Source organism: Microcebus murinus, chromosome 19, assembly GCF_040939455.1.
Source record: "Microcebus murinus isolate Inina chromosome 19, M.murinus_Inina_mat1.0, whole genome shotgun sequence".
Lineage (NCBI taxonomy): Eukaryota > Metazoa > Chordata > Mammalia > Primates > Cheirogaleidae > Microcebus > Microcebus murinus.
In genome coordinates, this window is record NC_134122.1 from 48,905,874 (window position 1) to 48,921,418 (window position 15,545).

Consider the following 15,545-nt stretch of genomic DNA (forward strand, 5'->3'; position numbering starts at 1 on the left):
TCACAGGGGCCAAGGTGAGCAGGGCAGGCCTCCTGCAGGAGGGTTGCCTCAGGTAAAACCCAGGACACAGAGACCAGAGGGAAGCTTGTGCCCACAGAGAAAGCCAGTGACACGAAGGCTGAGCCCTGGGAAAGCCTGGCATTCTGGGGCTTAGGAAGGCACGTGGACTCACTACAGCACAGGATAGAAGTTGCTAAAAGAAGGGACATCAAGAAATGGGGCTGTCCAGGCAGGCAGGGGACTGGAATCTCACATGTGGCAGTACTCTGTGCATAACTACGCAGAGGCTCCCTCAGGGTCTCCAGAAAAGCAGACCTCTACTTCCTATAGAAAAACAATCGCCTGACTCAAACCTGCAGATGAATGTGGAATAAAAATAAATGCAGTACAAAGGTGTATATCTTAAAGGCTTGCAAAGTTCAGAAACAGTTCTCTTCATTTGTTTGAGTAGTGAAATCAATGGGAAAGTGTCAACAGTCAGCAATGCATTCACTGAAAAGGTCTCTGTCCTCGGGGTAGTGCCGGTGGCAGGTCCCGGGGGAAGCACCGCGACCTCAGAACCGTGGTCTCCTGGGAGGACGGGCCAGGAGCGGGCCAGGGCCTGGTTAGAGGAGCGTTTGAAGGTGGGGAAACCCAGAGGGAAGTCCAGCTATGGACCGGGACACAGTATCCTGCAGGCAAGCTTTGTGAGGGGCTGTAGGGATTCAGAATTGACATGTCTTTCTGAGGCTCATTTCTGAGACTTAAGTTAATTGGTCTAAAATGAGAAAACCTTCATCTAAGCCTACCAGGTTCGGGAAACGAAGATGGATCTGCACCAACAGCTGAGGAACAGTGATGGGAGATGCTCGCGTGCTGGCTACAGCAAAGGCAGAGCATCACGGCTTGCAAGGAATATACTAGAGGAAACAGTGATACGGGCTCACCCAGACTGCGGAGGGGACAAGGTAACAAATGTCATGGCATTACTCCCTCCCCTTTTGTGGGCGGCTCTCGGCACACCAGCCCTGACTTGGTCCTTGCAGCATAAAAATAAGGAGAGTCAGCCAGACCTGGATTTGAACCAAAGGGAATCAGAATGTGCCACCCCAAATATGCCATTTTGGCAAATAGACTATTTTGAGCTGACGGCCATTGAGAATCCATAGGTGCAGAAAGAAACCTTCTTGGAACTTCCCTTATCTGCCCATGAGCAGAAACTTTGGAGACACTAGGACTGCCAGGAATCCCCCTCCCTGGGGAATTTTATGGCCATGAACAATAAGGAGAGTTGGTACCGAGATGGGCCCATAGAAATAAACTTTACTAAATAACATTTATTATTCACTTTTCCCCATATATTAACCTCCCCACAATTTACTGCCCCTAGAAGTTCAAAACTCTTTTTCTTTGTCTTGTCATTTCTCCAGAAATGTATTGTACTTTGGTAAAAGTGGTATATAAATCTCTGGGTCTGACAGCCCTCTAGGGTTTTCATTTAATTCTGTGATCCCCACCCATGTGCATATGACATAAACCTTTCTCTCCTGTTAATCTGTCTTCTGTCAGTTCAATTTTTGAGGCTTCAGCCACTGAAACTAAGAGGGTAGAGGAAAAAGTTTTTTCTTCCCCAATAAAACCCAACTTGATCTCTTACTAAGTGGGTAGACTATTTAATAATTTTGCACCTATCATTTTAGCTGTAAAATAAGGATAACAACATCTGCCTTACTGTAAGAACCAATGAGATAATGTTAGGTCCCGTATAGGGTAGCTGGCATATTATAGATACACAATAAATGACAGCTGCAACAACACCAAATAATAGCCAAAACTGGTCATTTGTCATGGCCCACAGTCCACCCCACCTGGAGATCTAGTTCTAGATCCCTTTAGTAGTAAGAAGTGACTACTAGGATATACGTGGAGACTAAATAATGTTATAATCAAATTAAAATACAATAGCCAACTCTAACTTCAGTTACTGGACATAGCTTCACTGAGAATTGCATGGTAAAGACAAGAAAGCATTTGCATAATAGCTAGAAAGACAAAATATCCCAGCCTGCAATATTTCCAGAAGAGTGCTCAAAATTAAGTACTTCATTTATAATAAAGGACAAGACAGGCTCAATTCATATGGTGAATATCACAATTATTGAAGCAAAGAAATCACAGTGGGAGTTCATCTTATAGATGCACAAATGATCAATTTTCAATGTTCTCTGAAAGTAAACACATTAATAATTACCTATGAACATCTCCTACAACTGGATATTTCTAATATGATGGAAAAGAAAGGCCCCCAAATCTCATTATACCTCTCTGATAAATTATATTTTCTCTGTGCGATGTCATTTATTTTGTTGTTATTAATATTACAATTATTATTATAACCACAGAATCAGTCTCAGATACTTTGCTGTGTTCTGCTGGATCCTCCATCCAGTCATACTTGTCCTGACTATGTTAAGAAGATGCAAGTCTCAGGCAAAGAGGAAGACGTGGCTCTTTAAAACATGTGCAAAGACTTTCAGCAACACTCACAATTAAAAAATAAAATAATATAATACCACTGTCTTTCTTTTATCAGATTAGCAAAGATAAATAATTTGATCATATCCAATGTTGGCAATAGTGGGGAAAGCAAATAATCTTACATCTTAATGACACAGGCTCTTTGTAATACAATTTGTAGCATCTATACAAACTTAAAATGCATCTACCCTTTGGCCTAGCAATTCAACTTTTAGGAATTTAAAGATGTTCTACTACTTATGGCTAAATGCGTTTATGTAAGGGTGTCCACTGGCAGGACTGCTTGTTACTACAACAATAAAACAGTGTCAAGAACCACCCCCCCAAGGTACCTAAATGTCCTACAGATCAGTAAAGGACCGGTTAAGTTAATTATATTCCATTCATATGATTAGTGCTAAGCAGCCACCATGGATCTATATGTCTTAATATGTAAAGATGTCTGGAAAAAATTGTTCATTACAAAATCATGTCTATATGCTCCCATTTGTAAGAAGAAAGGAAAGATATATAGGTACACAGAATACAAATATCCATACTCATATATAGTTCTGGAAGGATATACAAGAATGTGTTAACAGTATTTGCTTCTGGGCTGGGGACCTAGGGTCTGCAATGGGAAAGGGGTCATGTTCCATTGTAAGACTGCATCGTTTATATTATTGTCATCTGTATATATACACATAGTTTTTCAATTGTATAAACACTTACTTGTTCTAAAAGGCAAGGATCTAATGGAGTAACTTGGAAATGCAAGTGTGACAAAACAAGCAAAGTTAAATGAGGTAAATCCAAGATGATGAGTTTTGTAGATTAATCTTGAGGGGAGAGATCCCAGACCTGTATATTTTTCCCTTTAGTCAAACAAGTTACACATTTTAATTCATTTATTTTTTATAAAACTCTACAGAATGTGTACTAACATGGCCACCATCATTCTACACGTGAACACAGGCAGGTTACACAGCCGAGTTCGCACAGCAGGGGCCGAGCTGCGATGCACACTCAGTTCTCTCGAGCATTTCTGCACACTGCACCTTGATCTCTGCTGCCCAGAGAGCGCCAGGGCTCCAAAACCTCTGCATGGCTTGTTATGGCTCTGGAAAGCTGCAATTTCTATTTCTGTAAAAATATAAGCCTTATAAGGCTGTGGTTTATATTTTAAAAATGGCATTTCTGGCACGGGATGATCTCGGCCTTTGTGAGTGTGGTTCAAAAATTAAGTGAATCATATAATACCTCCCTTTGTAAAGTACTTTTAAAATCTTCTGCCAATGCATTATCTTATTTTCTTCTCACAACAGCATGGAAGGAAGATTGCCGTCAATTTATAAATGAGAATACTGAGGCTGCGTTTAGAGGACTTCCTCAGCAGACAGGAGACTGACCCTAGGGCTTCTGAAACTAAGTGACGCTCCAGACACACCCCTGTAGGAAGTGTGAGTGACATGTGAAAACTAGCTTCAGATTTGCAGCTGCGGTTTGTCTGCAGAAACTTTCATTGCTCGCAGCCAGTGCCTTTTAGATTCTCAGTCCAAAGTTTCTACTCTGAAACATGACCCCATTCTTAAGCGCTGCATTCTAGTCTGCAAGCTGTTCTGAATTTCTAAGCTCTACGGTTTTGGAAGCTGAGCTCCCATGAATTCTTTAACAAATTGTTCTTTTTCTTGCTGATTTTCCTGAGTTCTATATAGATTCTAGTTATCAACACTTTTTCGGATGTGTAGCATGTCGGACAGGTGGGGAGGGGATGGGTATATCCACACCTAGTGGGCACGGTGCGCACTGTCGGGGGATGGACACAGTTGAAGCTCTGACTTGGGTGGGGCAAGGGCAATATATGTAGCCTAAACATTTGTACTCCCCGGAATATATTGAAATAAAAAAAAAAAACTTTGTTTTTCTCAATATAGTCTCTTTAATCATGGCAATTATTTTAACTGCATATCAACCTAGGTTTTCTTTTTATTTTTCTCCCCTTGGTCACTGTTCCTACTGCATCAGGTTAAGGGCTAGGCCCTCCTCTGTTACAAGGAGAATGATTATCACAGGACCTTCCTGACAAGGTGGCTGAAACAGGCTGTCTGTACCTCCTGTTTCCAACACAATCCCGCCTGTAAGGGCTCGATGAACTTTTTGAAAAATATATATCACACTCAAATGATCTTTTGGAGGATAAACCTGGCAACAGGAAATGTCAACATCATTAATCGTATATTAAGTTTCATTAAAATCAAAACTTTGAAATAATTAGCTTCTGCTGCTTCCCAAAGTAGCAATTATAGACCATCAGGAAGTGTTACACTCTCTCAGATTTCCTCCGATGAACATTAAAGTCTAAAGAGAAAGCATTATTTTTAAAAATAACCTTTGAGATTTTTAGCTCTGGGACTACTAACAATACTTTGTGGGTAAATCTTTCATAATTCAGGAAATTTGAATTTTACTGAACTCAATGGTGAAACGAAAATGTCAGTAAGTGCCTGCCATTTCACACGAGTAGAGTTCAGAAGCATAAAAATATCTGTATTTAAATGTGTTTGGGGACATTCTTTTTTTTTTTTTTTCATTTAAAAGTAAGCTATTTTCCATTCCCAATTATTTTTAAAAGTTATTTATTCAATGCTAGTGATAAAAAAATATAGTATGAGATTATTCTACTTTAAGCAATTCCTCTGCAAATTTCTTTTTCTAACTTATTTCCATGTGATAGTCTCAAGATAAATAATCTATAAACTTCTGTGTCTCTTCCCATAGTCTTTGGTTATTGCCCCAAAGCAAATTATACTATGAAGGAATAATAAAGCGATCTAGTAATACATAATACCTATCTCAACAAAGAGTATTATTCCTGCAGTTTATACTTGTTTTTACATTGAAATGACTGCCTACTGAAAAAGAGTAGCTACTAAGTCGCAATGTGAGATACAGTGTAAGACACATGATACTGTGTATCACGATGGGTTCCTTGTTCTCAGGGAGTTTTTGATCTAGTTGAGAAAACAACGAAAACACTGAAATGCTGAGAACACCAATAAAAAGCCAGAGTTGCCCTTTTAGAAATGGCCTGTATTTGTAGAAAATGGGTAAAGAAGTGACAAATTGAAGAGGGCTGACCATCATCTCAGGTCTCTGGGAGAATGCAGACGCCCTTAAAAAGAGCAGAGGCTCAAAAGAGAAGGAAACATGCATGTAGTGTTCATTTTTCTCCACTACAAAACTTTCCCACCCCCCTGCCAGCCCTTGAGTCTTAGCCAGAACCCAAGTGACAGTGGCTGAGTCCCTTGCTGCAGCAAGCTCAGAATCAATAACCTTTGCTTTTCTCATGGGGTTGGTCTTCACTTCTTTCTGTGGGATCCAGCACATAGCCAGTGGGGTTAGCTTTGGAAAAGGCACGGGACATCTCTTCCTCTGAGATAAACGTGGGAGGAAAGAAGGACAGATGAAGATACTTTGGCGATTCTCCGCTGGGAAGAAAGCTGAAGCAGTGACATCTGGTGGATGCCATCTTTTCAACTAAAGTAATCTCCAAACAGAGGCTAGGGTGAGTCAGGTTAGGGTTACAAGAAAGCAGAAGGAATATAGAACTGGGAGAGACAAGGGGAAGCCAATAAGAAGTTGGTAAAATGGCTCACTGATGTTTACTAGAGTGGATTAAACACAACTGTTTATCTCTTTCCTCAGATCCTAGAAAACTCTGCAAGAAATAGACACTGGCACTGATAAAAGAAAAAATACATTAAGAAAATTATAAAGGAAAAGGTTTATTATTGGCTCAAATGGAGCAACTGGGAGATGATGTAAAATAAAAGCCTCTAGAGCCAGTTTTTGCCTTTATTCTACCTTTCATCAATATTATTCACTTAGTGCATCAGAAATCTATTTGTAGTATCCAGTGCTCTAGGCTTTTAGATTCTTTGGTGCTCCAATGGGAGTGGGGGGTGTAGGTTAGAGCTTTTCTTTCTCTTTAGACAGTCAGAAAAGTGCGCAGATGTAAAACAAAGAGCCAAAAACCAAATGCAGTCTTGTAAATTTGGGAGCAGCACTCTACTTTAAAAACATGGTTGAGTTTGTCAATATAAAGTATAGTAGATCAAAGTTAATAGAGATAAAGGGAAAAATACATAGTTTAAGAATGAAAAATGAAAAATGATCATAAGCTCCTCATTTTGGAGCAAAGTAAGATGAAACCTAAAAGGAAACTGCAAACACCTGCAATGAACTTATGTCCCTTAACAAAAAGAACAGCTGAACATTTATTATACAACAAACACTATTGCATTAACACATTTAGTCCTTTCAGACATCTTTCAGGTTAGACACAATAACTGTCTTCATTACACAGATGAAAAAAAAAAATATGGCACAGTAAAATCAAGAAATTTGACCAAGACTGCAAAGCTTCTAAGTGGTATAGCCAGATTCAAACCCAGACAGCATAGCCCTATAGTCTATGCTCTTACATCTACAGTATGAAAGAATGAAGGGAGAGATGCAGGGAGGGAGAAAGAGATGGGGGGAGGGAGAACTATTGTTCAATCATAAAAGCACAGCAGTTTAATGAACCTCTCATATGGTATCATTGTGTCTATCACCAATACCCTTGGGGGAAATTTAAGGACACTCTTAGAACTTAGATTTTGGTCTTTAATATTAATAGAAGTCTCCATGAAAATGAACCAGGACTCATTGGAAAGTAAATAATGCCATGTCTCAAAGCAAGAAAATTTACAATGTCACTAGAATAGCTTATTGTTGCCAGAAAGCAAGGGCTGCTCTCAGAGATATCTAGAATAGTGTCAGAAAGTACAAAAGGTGGCTCCCACTGGTCAAGTAGTGACAATTTGGGCATTAAAAGAGAAAACAAAAATTATAGTCTATTGGAGCAAGTTGAGTCTGTTAAGATAGCTCTAAGGTCATGGCACTAAAGGGAAAAGTGACAGGGCATCAGGAGGTGACTGTCCCTGTATAAACAGGTCTCTCTAGGCACTTGTCTAGGAAGGTGAGAGGTTGATGAATCAAATTATATATGTCTTACACTGAAGTTGCAACTGAGTTATAAATACAAATATAGACATATCTGTAGATAGAGTTTTTATGTTAAGAAAATGAGGGGACAGAGGGAGAAATTCAGAAAACAAAGGATGTGACAAATATAGAGAAGTCAGTTTTTTAATAGAGAAATATGAAAATATACAAAGGATTCATAAATAGTCTGTGTGTGAAGGAGGTGGCATATTACAAGGCGAATTTGGCTCTTGCTATACTTTCTGTGACCCATTTTTGGTGTTCCAGGAACTCCTTACTGGAGAACCACCTTGGTACCTTACACATGGGTACGATATATGATGCTAGCCTGCCATATTACATGGGCTCCCTTTTGTAAGATCCAAGTCCACTCATTTTAGGATGAAAGAAAATCCCTGGATTCAGGAATAATGGGAGCTAGATAGATATAGATATGGATATAGGTATAGACTGAGTTGGTCCCTTCCCTTCATGCTTCAGATCAAGGGAAATGGATATCAAGATTTGTGGGAAAGAGACAAACTAGCCCGGCAGCCGCTCAGGCATGGTGGCTGATTCAGGACCTTGAGGGGCAGAAACATAATTACCCAGATAAAATGGGTGGCACATGCCCATCAATACGATTATATGGCAATGCTAAGCCACCCAACATTGTATGCTTACTCAGCTTCTTTAATGATATTTGTGCAAAACTTCCTTCTCCCACTGTCATGAGAATTGGGTGTGAGGTGGGGGAGGAGCAGGACGCCGAGGGGTTCTGTGTGCATTTATGGGGGAGTGTGGTAACGAAAGTCCCTCTTCTAGTGAGTGTTGAGGAGTGTCGCTAATAAGTGGGGGAGTAGTAACGAGAAACGACTGGTAGAGGATCACCCCGGTGGGAGGGCCCCGCACGCGCACAGCCTTCCACCTGAAAGGGAGAGAGCGCGGGGAGAGCAGGCGTTCTGCACACCAACCGCACCCAGAGGTCAGCTCCGCTGTCTCTGCTGGTCCCTGAGGACATGACACATGGGAAACGTCACAAGAATGGGGTCCAATGACAATCAGAGGCACTACTGAATCACAGCTAGCCAGGTCACAGGACGTGTGCACCCCGCACCGGCAGTTCAAGCTTTCCCTGCCTGTTCAGTGATTCCCCAGAGCCCATGGAGATGCCGTTTCCTAGCAGAAGCTAGAAAATGTGCCTTTCACCCCCTCAGGTGGTCAAGTGACACAGAGGTTTGAAGTTGGACTGAATCAACAATTAAAAGCACATTGGGAAATGCACAGAAATCCAGTACAAAGAGACAATGAAATAGGTCAGAGTCGTTCACTGAGGTCAAAAGGTCTTATTTCTGGACCTAACAATTGAGGTTGGTTTTTTTGTTTTGTTTTGTTTGACACGGAGTCTTCCTCTGTTGCCCAGGCTGAGTAGAGTGGTGCCATCATAGCTCACTGCAACCTCACACTCCTGGGCTGGGGCAATCCTCCTGCCTCAACCTCCCGAGTGGCTGGGACTAAAGGCATGCACCACCATGCCCAGCTAATTTTTCTATTTTTTGTAGATATCGAGTCTCACTCTTGCTCAAGCTGGTCTTGAACTCCTGGCTTCAACTGATCCTCCCACCTTGGCCTCCCAAAGTGCCAGCATTACAGGCCTGAGCCACTGTGCCCAGCCTGAGGGTGGTTAAAAGGTATTTAGAAGATACGTTTGGAGCAGTTGATATTTTATAGATTTGTGGAGAAAATTATGATAAAATTATTGACTATTAGTACAGTGTAACAGCAGCAAGATAACACAAGGGGAGAAGAAATAAAACCAGACAATCAGAAAAAAATCATAAGGGTTTTTAATAGAGAGATACATTTTTTAGAGAGACATGTAAAAGTTGGAAAAACATTGAGTTGGCAGTATGATTCACAGTGGGAACCTATTCAGAGATAGAAAGGCTAGTTGTTAGAAATAAGACAAATCAAAGTATTATATTTAGAAAAGAGTGCACCTGATGAGGTCTTGGGGAGAGGCTGTCAAAATAGTGACGAGACGCTGACAGACTGTAGAATGTTGGTATTCTTTCAATTTTCTGAGCTACAAACACAGGAGTTTAATCATAAAGTAATAGGATCTTAGGGAAGTTGAGCTGAGCAAGCACCGGTCTTTAGCACCACGAGGAGACAAGCATCAAGACAAATCTGTACGTAAGTGACGTAAACAGTCATTGGAAGCTCAGCACCATGTGACATCGCTTATGCCACTTGACATGAAGGCTGGGAAGAAGTCTGGGAGGGTTAGTGCCAGGAGAGCGATGAGGTCATGAAAGGAAGAACTGGAACTTTCTGCAGAAATGCTTCAGTTGAGGCTGGCCTGCTCAGGAGTTTCTGCAGACCCGAGGCTGTCCACTCAGGGGTGGCATCTCTGGGGATGCCCTGCCTGGAGGAAGCAGGGACTGAAGAACCATAGAACCCACTCTCCTCTGCAGCACGACGGGGGGTTTGGAGCAGTGGCTGAGGCTGCCTTTGGAACAGGGATGGGTCAACCCGTTTAAGAATCGGCAGCATGGCTGAGTCCAAAGACCCAAGGGAGCAAGTGAGAACTTAGGATGACGTGGGAAGCATCGAGACATGCTAATCATGGTCTGGCAAATATGTAAGGAGAAAACTAAGACAGAAGGGCTAACAGTCCAGGGGGAGGTTTGCAGAACTGAGAGGCTGAACGAACAAACAGACAATGGCCAAATCATATATAAGATGGAACTCTGATCCCCAACCTATGGTAAGCTGGCCAATAAACCAACCCCTTGTCTACAAGAGCCAGCCCCAGGAAGCCCCCCTGCTGTAAGTCAGCCTTGCAGGAAGTCCGACTGCGATCTCCAGTAACCACCCAGGAAGCAAAACAAGGACGTCTGTAACAACTGGCCCCAAATGGCCAGGACTTGGTTAATAACTGACAGCGTCCCTACTTCCAACTCGGGACCAACCAGAGAAAGCTAAATGTGCACCCTCAGCCCGTGTGGAGCCTCCTCATCCAGAGGCCTCAGTCAGAGCACACCCGGAGCCGTCTCTGCTCCACTGTGGAACTTTCTGGTGCCTCGGCCTGCCTTTGAGTTTGCAAAGCCCAATGGATGACAGCTGACTCCTTCTCTGTAGCAAGCTCTGAATAAACAGCCTCTGTTCTCATGTGGCTGGTCTTCATCTACTTCCACAGAACCAAGGACTAAAATCAGGATAAAGAGTAGACTCAGGACAAGTGAGGAAGTGGGAGGAATAGGAAGTTAGTTGTGGATAAAGAAGGGGGATTTCTGGGCTCTCTGGAAGGCACAGGGAGAAAATTAACATTTATATATCGTTTGCCATGAGTTTCCTGGTGCTTTGCTAAAGGTTTAAACAACTTACTGAATCTTCATATGAGCTTGTGAGATAAATTTTTTGTAATCTATTGTTTTTAAGGGAAACAAAACTAAAATAGCCTTCATAATGCATAAGGGGTGAAGAGGCATTCAAGGCCACATTTACTCCTTTCTCTATGTCAGGCCACTCTCCCAGGCCCCTCGGACACCCCATGGAAGCTCTGACCACAGCATATTGCCATGACAACCTCGTTACTGTATTGTAGCTCCTTGTTCAGTCTCTGGGTGCCTTGCCAATAAGTGTTGAATGAAATAATTCAACTAGTATCTTCCTAAAGCTTACAGAGTTAGTAAGTGACAGAATGTAGATTTGAATTCAGATCTGATTTCAAAGTCCATGGTCATGCACTGGTTTGGAAGGGGAGTAGTTTGCTGGCAGGCAGGTGCCAAGGTGAAGTGGGCATTAAATTTATTGATTTGATATGGCTAAAAAACAGCAAGGCTAGAGTGATGGGAAATAAGCATTCGAGTTCCTAAGGATATTAGCAAGAGACAGAACTCAGGGTTAGGAGGTCTGTTAGCCAGGCACAAAAGAAGGTGGGAGAGAGTCCTGTAAGTGAGAAGACAGTGTTGCCTATGATGAGGAGTGGGAGTGGGTGGCGTAAGAAAATTCCCTCAAACTAAAATAAGAATGATCCGGAACAGATGGTGGAGCAACGGTCTGGAAACTGGACTGGGGCACAAGGCATGGATCGCAGTGACCCTACCTCCTTGTCCTGTGCATTGGAGAGAGGGGGAAAGCAGAAGCCTCTTGGGGGGTGACGTTAGGTAGAAACGAGACACCGGTTCCAGGGCAGACAGACCAGACGGGCTTGTCTGAGGGAGCAGGAGAACAGAAACACGGACACAGGGGAAGAGGCTGCGGAAGAAAGATCTGGAGGAGACCCGTGTTCTGGAAAAGATGGCTGGCTGCATATAAGGGTGGTGTTTGGTAACCGGGTAGTGGAGGAGGCAGGAGAATGGGTGGCAGTTAGAAGAATATTTTCTAGATGGCGGGAGAAGCAGTGTTATCAGAATGTATTTACTGAGTGAGACAGAAAATATAACCAGACCCAAATTCCAGTTGTATGAGCTAAAAATAAAAATTCAAGTAAATTATAGCTTCCCCAAAGAGAAAAGAAGTGTAATTCGAAGGCTCTGTCTTTCTTACTGAGAACTACCGACACCTGGCTATGTGTGTTGAAAAGTCCTGGGCATTCTGTCTTAAGGAAGTGGTTAGGGTTTGACCTCTATCAAATTGCTTTCTAGGTGTTTGGGTTTGCATTTAAAGTACAGCAGTCTTCATTACAGGTGAGGTGAGGGAGAGAGGCAGGGTGTTTCCACTCAGAAAACACTAGTCATTGGCCTCTTGTCCACGGAACGTTTATGTTTGACGTATAAGAGCATTAGCAGAAGATGACAGCAATTTGCTGTTGTTCTATTGCTTTCCTTAAAATAATTCTTAAACAATTTTTCTCTCAAATCTAGTCTGGGAAGTAAATATATTTACGGAACACCTTTCTAAGATGAAGGAAGAAAAATTTAAAATGTGTATACTGATTTCTTTCTTGTATGCTCTGTTCTGTGTGTAATACTTGTTGTCTGGTAACTAGACTATCATGTATCATAGGTTAAAAAAAAAAAGTCATTGTCTTTTCAGGACATTTCCTGTGTCAGAACATTGAATTTCAAAGCAAATTATCCAGGGGGAAGGCTCATATAGACAGGACCAGGTTGCTGATTTTAAGCTAAAAAAGAGGGGCTCTTAGACTAATGCTTTCCACAGGAAAAAATTACAGTTTAAATTCATTATAACCTCTAATGCATAATTACTGTTGTAATTTTGTGGCCCTACTTCAGCTTTGCAGCAATTCCTATGTAAAAATAGATGTCTTATCTACCTGCCTCCTGGTATTTTTCTACATTATTCTCCTATCCTCCCCACCCCAAAAAAGTAGCAGCGAGCAGGGAAGAATTTGATAAGGAGATTTACAGGGTTGACACCATGCTGTGATGGCTATGCCAGGCAGGAACGGCCCCAGGGAAATGCCATTTAATGTCACTGAAGAGACATAATTCATAAATATAATGGTAAAGCTGTCATCATTTCTAGATTAAAAGTTGTGTGCTAAATTAAGACAGAATGAGGAGGCCCATGTCTGCTCATAGACTTGCCTACTTCTTTAATCCCTAACTTTAAGTTGGAATTTTTCCTGAGATGTGCTTCTTTGAGCTTCCATTTGATTCAACAACCAGCACGGTGCTCTTTGTCCACTGAGGCAATCATTTTTGCCAGGCTCATCCTGGAGCCAACCCAAACCTCACCTACAGTGGCCTCCAGACATGCAGATTGCTACAGAGTTTCATTTTCTTGACCACCCCTTTGTATAAAATAGGACCAAGCTGTATAGGGAATTCAGTTGTGACTCATTTGCATTCCCTTGGGCTAACAGTGAGCAGCTCCAGGACTGGTCTAGGGACAGAGAGGCACACCTCAGCTTAAGCCCTGGGGCAGCTAGATGACAACACGTGGTTATGATAGTTTTCTCTCCAGTATCCAGAGCCCTCTTTGGATCTCTTGCCCACCCCCTAAAAGAGAATTTTTGTTTGTTACCTCTTACCGACATTTATTTTGGCAATTTTTTTCTGAGAGTCCATCCTCATCCTCTCCCATGATGTCCACGGCCGAAAATATCAACGCAACTAGAATGGCAAAACAGCACACCAGGGCGAAGATCACGATGCACTTCTGCTGGGACTGGAAGAGGCAAAGAAAACAAGGGAAAGTAAGTGCAGCCACCTTCACTTAGGAAACTCAAGATCCGACAACTTTTCCAAATTCCAGGAAAAAATTTTGGGGATAAAATGACTTTGATCACTGCCAGAAAAGGAAGAGCTGTTCTCTGGGTGAAAAAGCCCAAGAACTTTATGCTTATTTCTCAGGGTCTCAAGCTCCCACTAACCATGGTAGAACCTGTTTAACAGGTTTAACCTATTTAACATGGTAGAACCTGTTAGATAATTCAGGTGCAGCATCCAGAATTCTGAACAAGTTCACTCTTCTTCTTTCTACTCAAAAGCAGTCCAGAAAAGATCTCTGTGAGATATATCATTTTAAATTAAAAATGAAACCCCGATGCTAGCTTCCTGGGCTATTTAACTGACATTATTCATTTCAAAACGCTGAACACAAACATAACCAGTCTTCATACTCTGGATATGATGTTCACTTAAAAACACAAGCTGAAGGTCCAGGGAATCAGAGTCACTCACGTCCTTATCTTTAGGCCCAAGTACTATAATTTGAGACATCCCTGCCTCTATGGTCTCTTGAGTAAAAGTGGCAGAAGGCAGGATCATGATAACTTGGCAGGAGCCACCACCACAGGACAATCTTGCTTGTTTTCTGTCTGCTATGTCTTAAGAGTTGTGTCCCCAAAAAACTAATTTTCAAATCCTTAACAGATCATTTCAGAAATCAACTGGAACCACACTTTCTCTGTTTTTATTGAGTTGAATCAAGGGGAGAAACATTTGAGGAGAACCCATACACAAGATTGCAATTTAACCATTGCATTCAACATAGAGAAAAGAAAATTTAAAATGCTATTTTATATCTACCATCAGCAAATCTGTACTTTTCACTGAACCCCCCTCTCACCTGCCTGATACCCTATGAATGTTATTTCTTATTACACTAGCTGTGTGATCATGAACTTAGTCATTTGACTCTAAAATATATTGTCCTGACCCTTAAAATGGGGAGAATAATACCTACCCCTATGATTACGATAAGAAGAAAATATGCCCACATCCTTTGCAAACTTCCAGCATTGCACAAATGCTACTTATTAAAACATAAGATGTTAGAAATCTTCAAATTTTCTATAGATGTGGCACATAACAGAAAGATTCAATATAGAAGCCACAGAGATCTCTATATAATACCAGAACAGAGTACTGAAGCAAGATGGTAGACAAGAAACATCATCAGACAGAGTGTCTCTGTAGAAAAGACAGATTCTAGCAGCAATTAGAAGAAAAAAGCAAGAAGACAAGCATACATCGGACAAGGGTCGGAAGGAGGGGTACCTGAGACCACGGGAGACTCCATGGGAGGAGGTTTCAGAGGAGAAGTGGAAGCAGAGACCTCCAGAGCAGCCCGGAGACCAGTGGGAAGGGTAGGTGGAGCCATTAACTTTCCACTCCCCTGCATCTTGGACTGCTGGTGGGCTCCCCAGCGGGTGGAGAGACCTGCGGACACCAGCCCAGCGATGGCCACCACCAGTGAGCAGTAAGCCTGTAGCGGACACGGCACCAGGCTCCCAACTCCTGCAGGGCACTTCCCTGTGCACAGACCCGACCCTCACGGCAGGTGCCATATTGCCTCATTCTCCCCTCCTCCGACCCTACCCGCGGCTGCTGAGAGAGACAATACAGCCACCAGCCAGAGGCACCTACAGGAAACAGGACCTTCTCTTCTGGGGCCCTATAGCTGACTAAGGGGAACTCAGACTGTGAGCTCCCTACCCACCAGGCCTCCCAGGAGCTGCTGGCAAGATGTTCCCAGGAGAACGGTGCAGACCCTGAGGCTGAGAGACATAGACCCAGCTTGAGCTCCCCATGGGTGAACTGGGA

At 42.4% G+C, this 15,545-nt stretch overlaps 1 protein-coding gene across 2 annotated transcripts in view; it reads right to left on the minus strand.

The window, feature by feature from the left end:
* The window catches only part of PLD5 (phospholipase D family member 5), a 246,468-nt gene that overhangs the window by 182,572 nt on the left and 48,351 nt on the right, over nucleotides 1–15,545 (minus strand). Inside the window, exon 2 of one of the 2 annotated variants that reach the window (XM_012751263.3) lies at nucleotides 13,529–13,665. In XM_012751263.3, the coding sequence (XP_012606717.1) occupies nucleotides 13,529–13,665 (137 nt within the window). Of the gene's footprint in view, nucleotides 1–13,521; nucleotides 13,666–15,545 lie in introns of those variants that run through there. The other variant, XM_012751265.3, reaches the window with a different exon arrangement.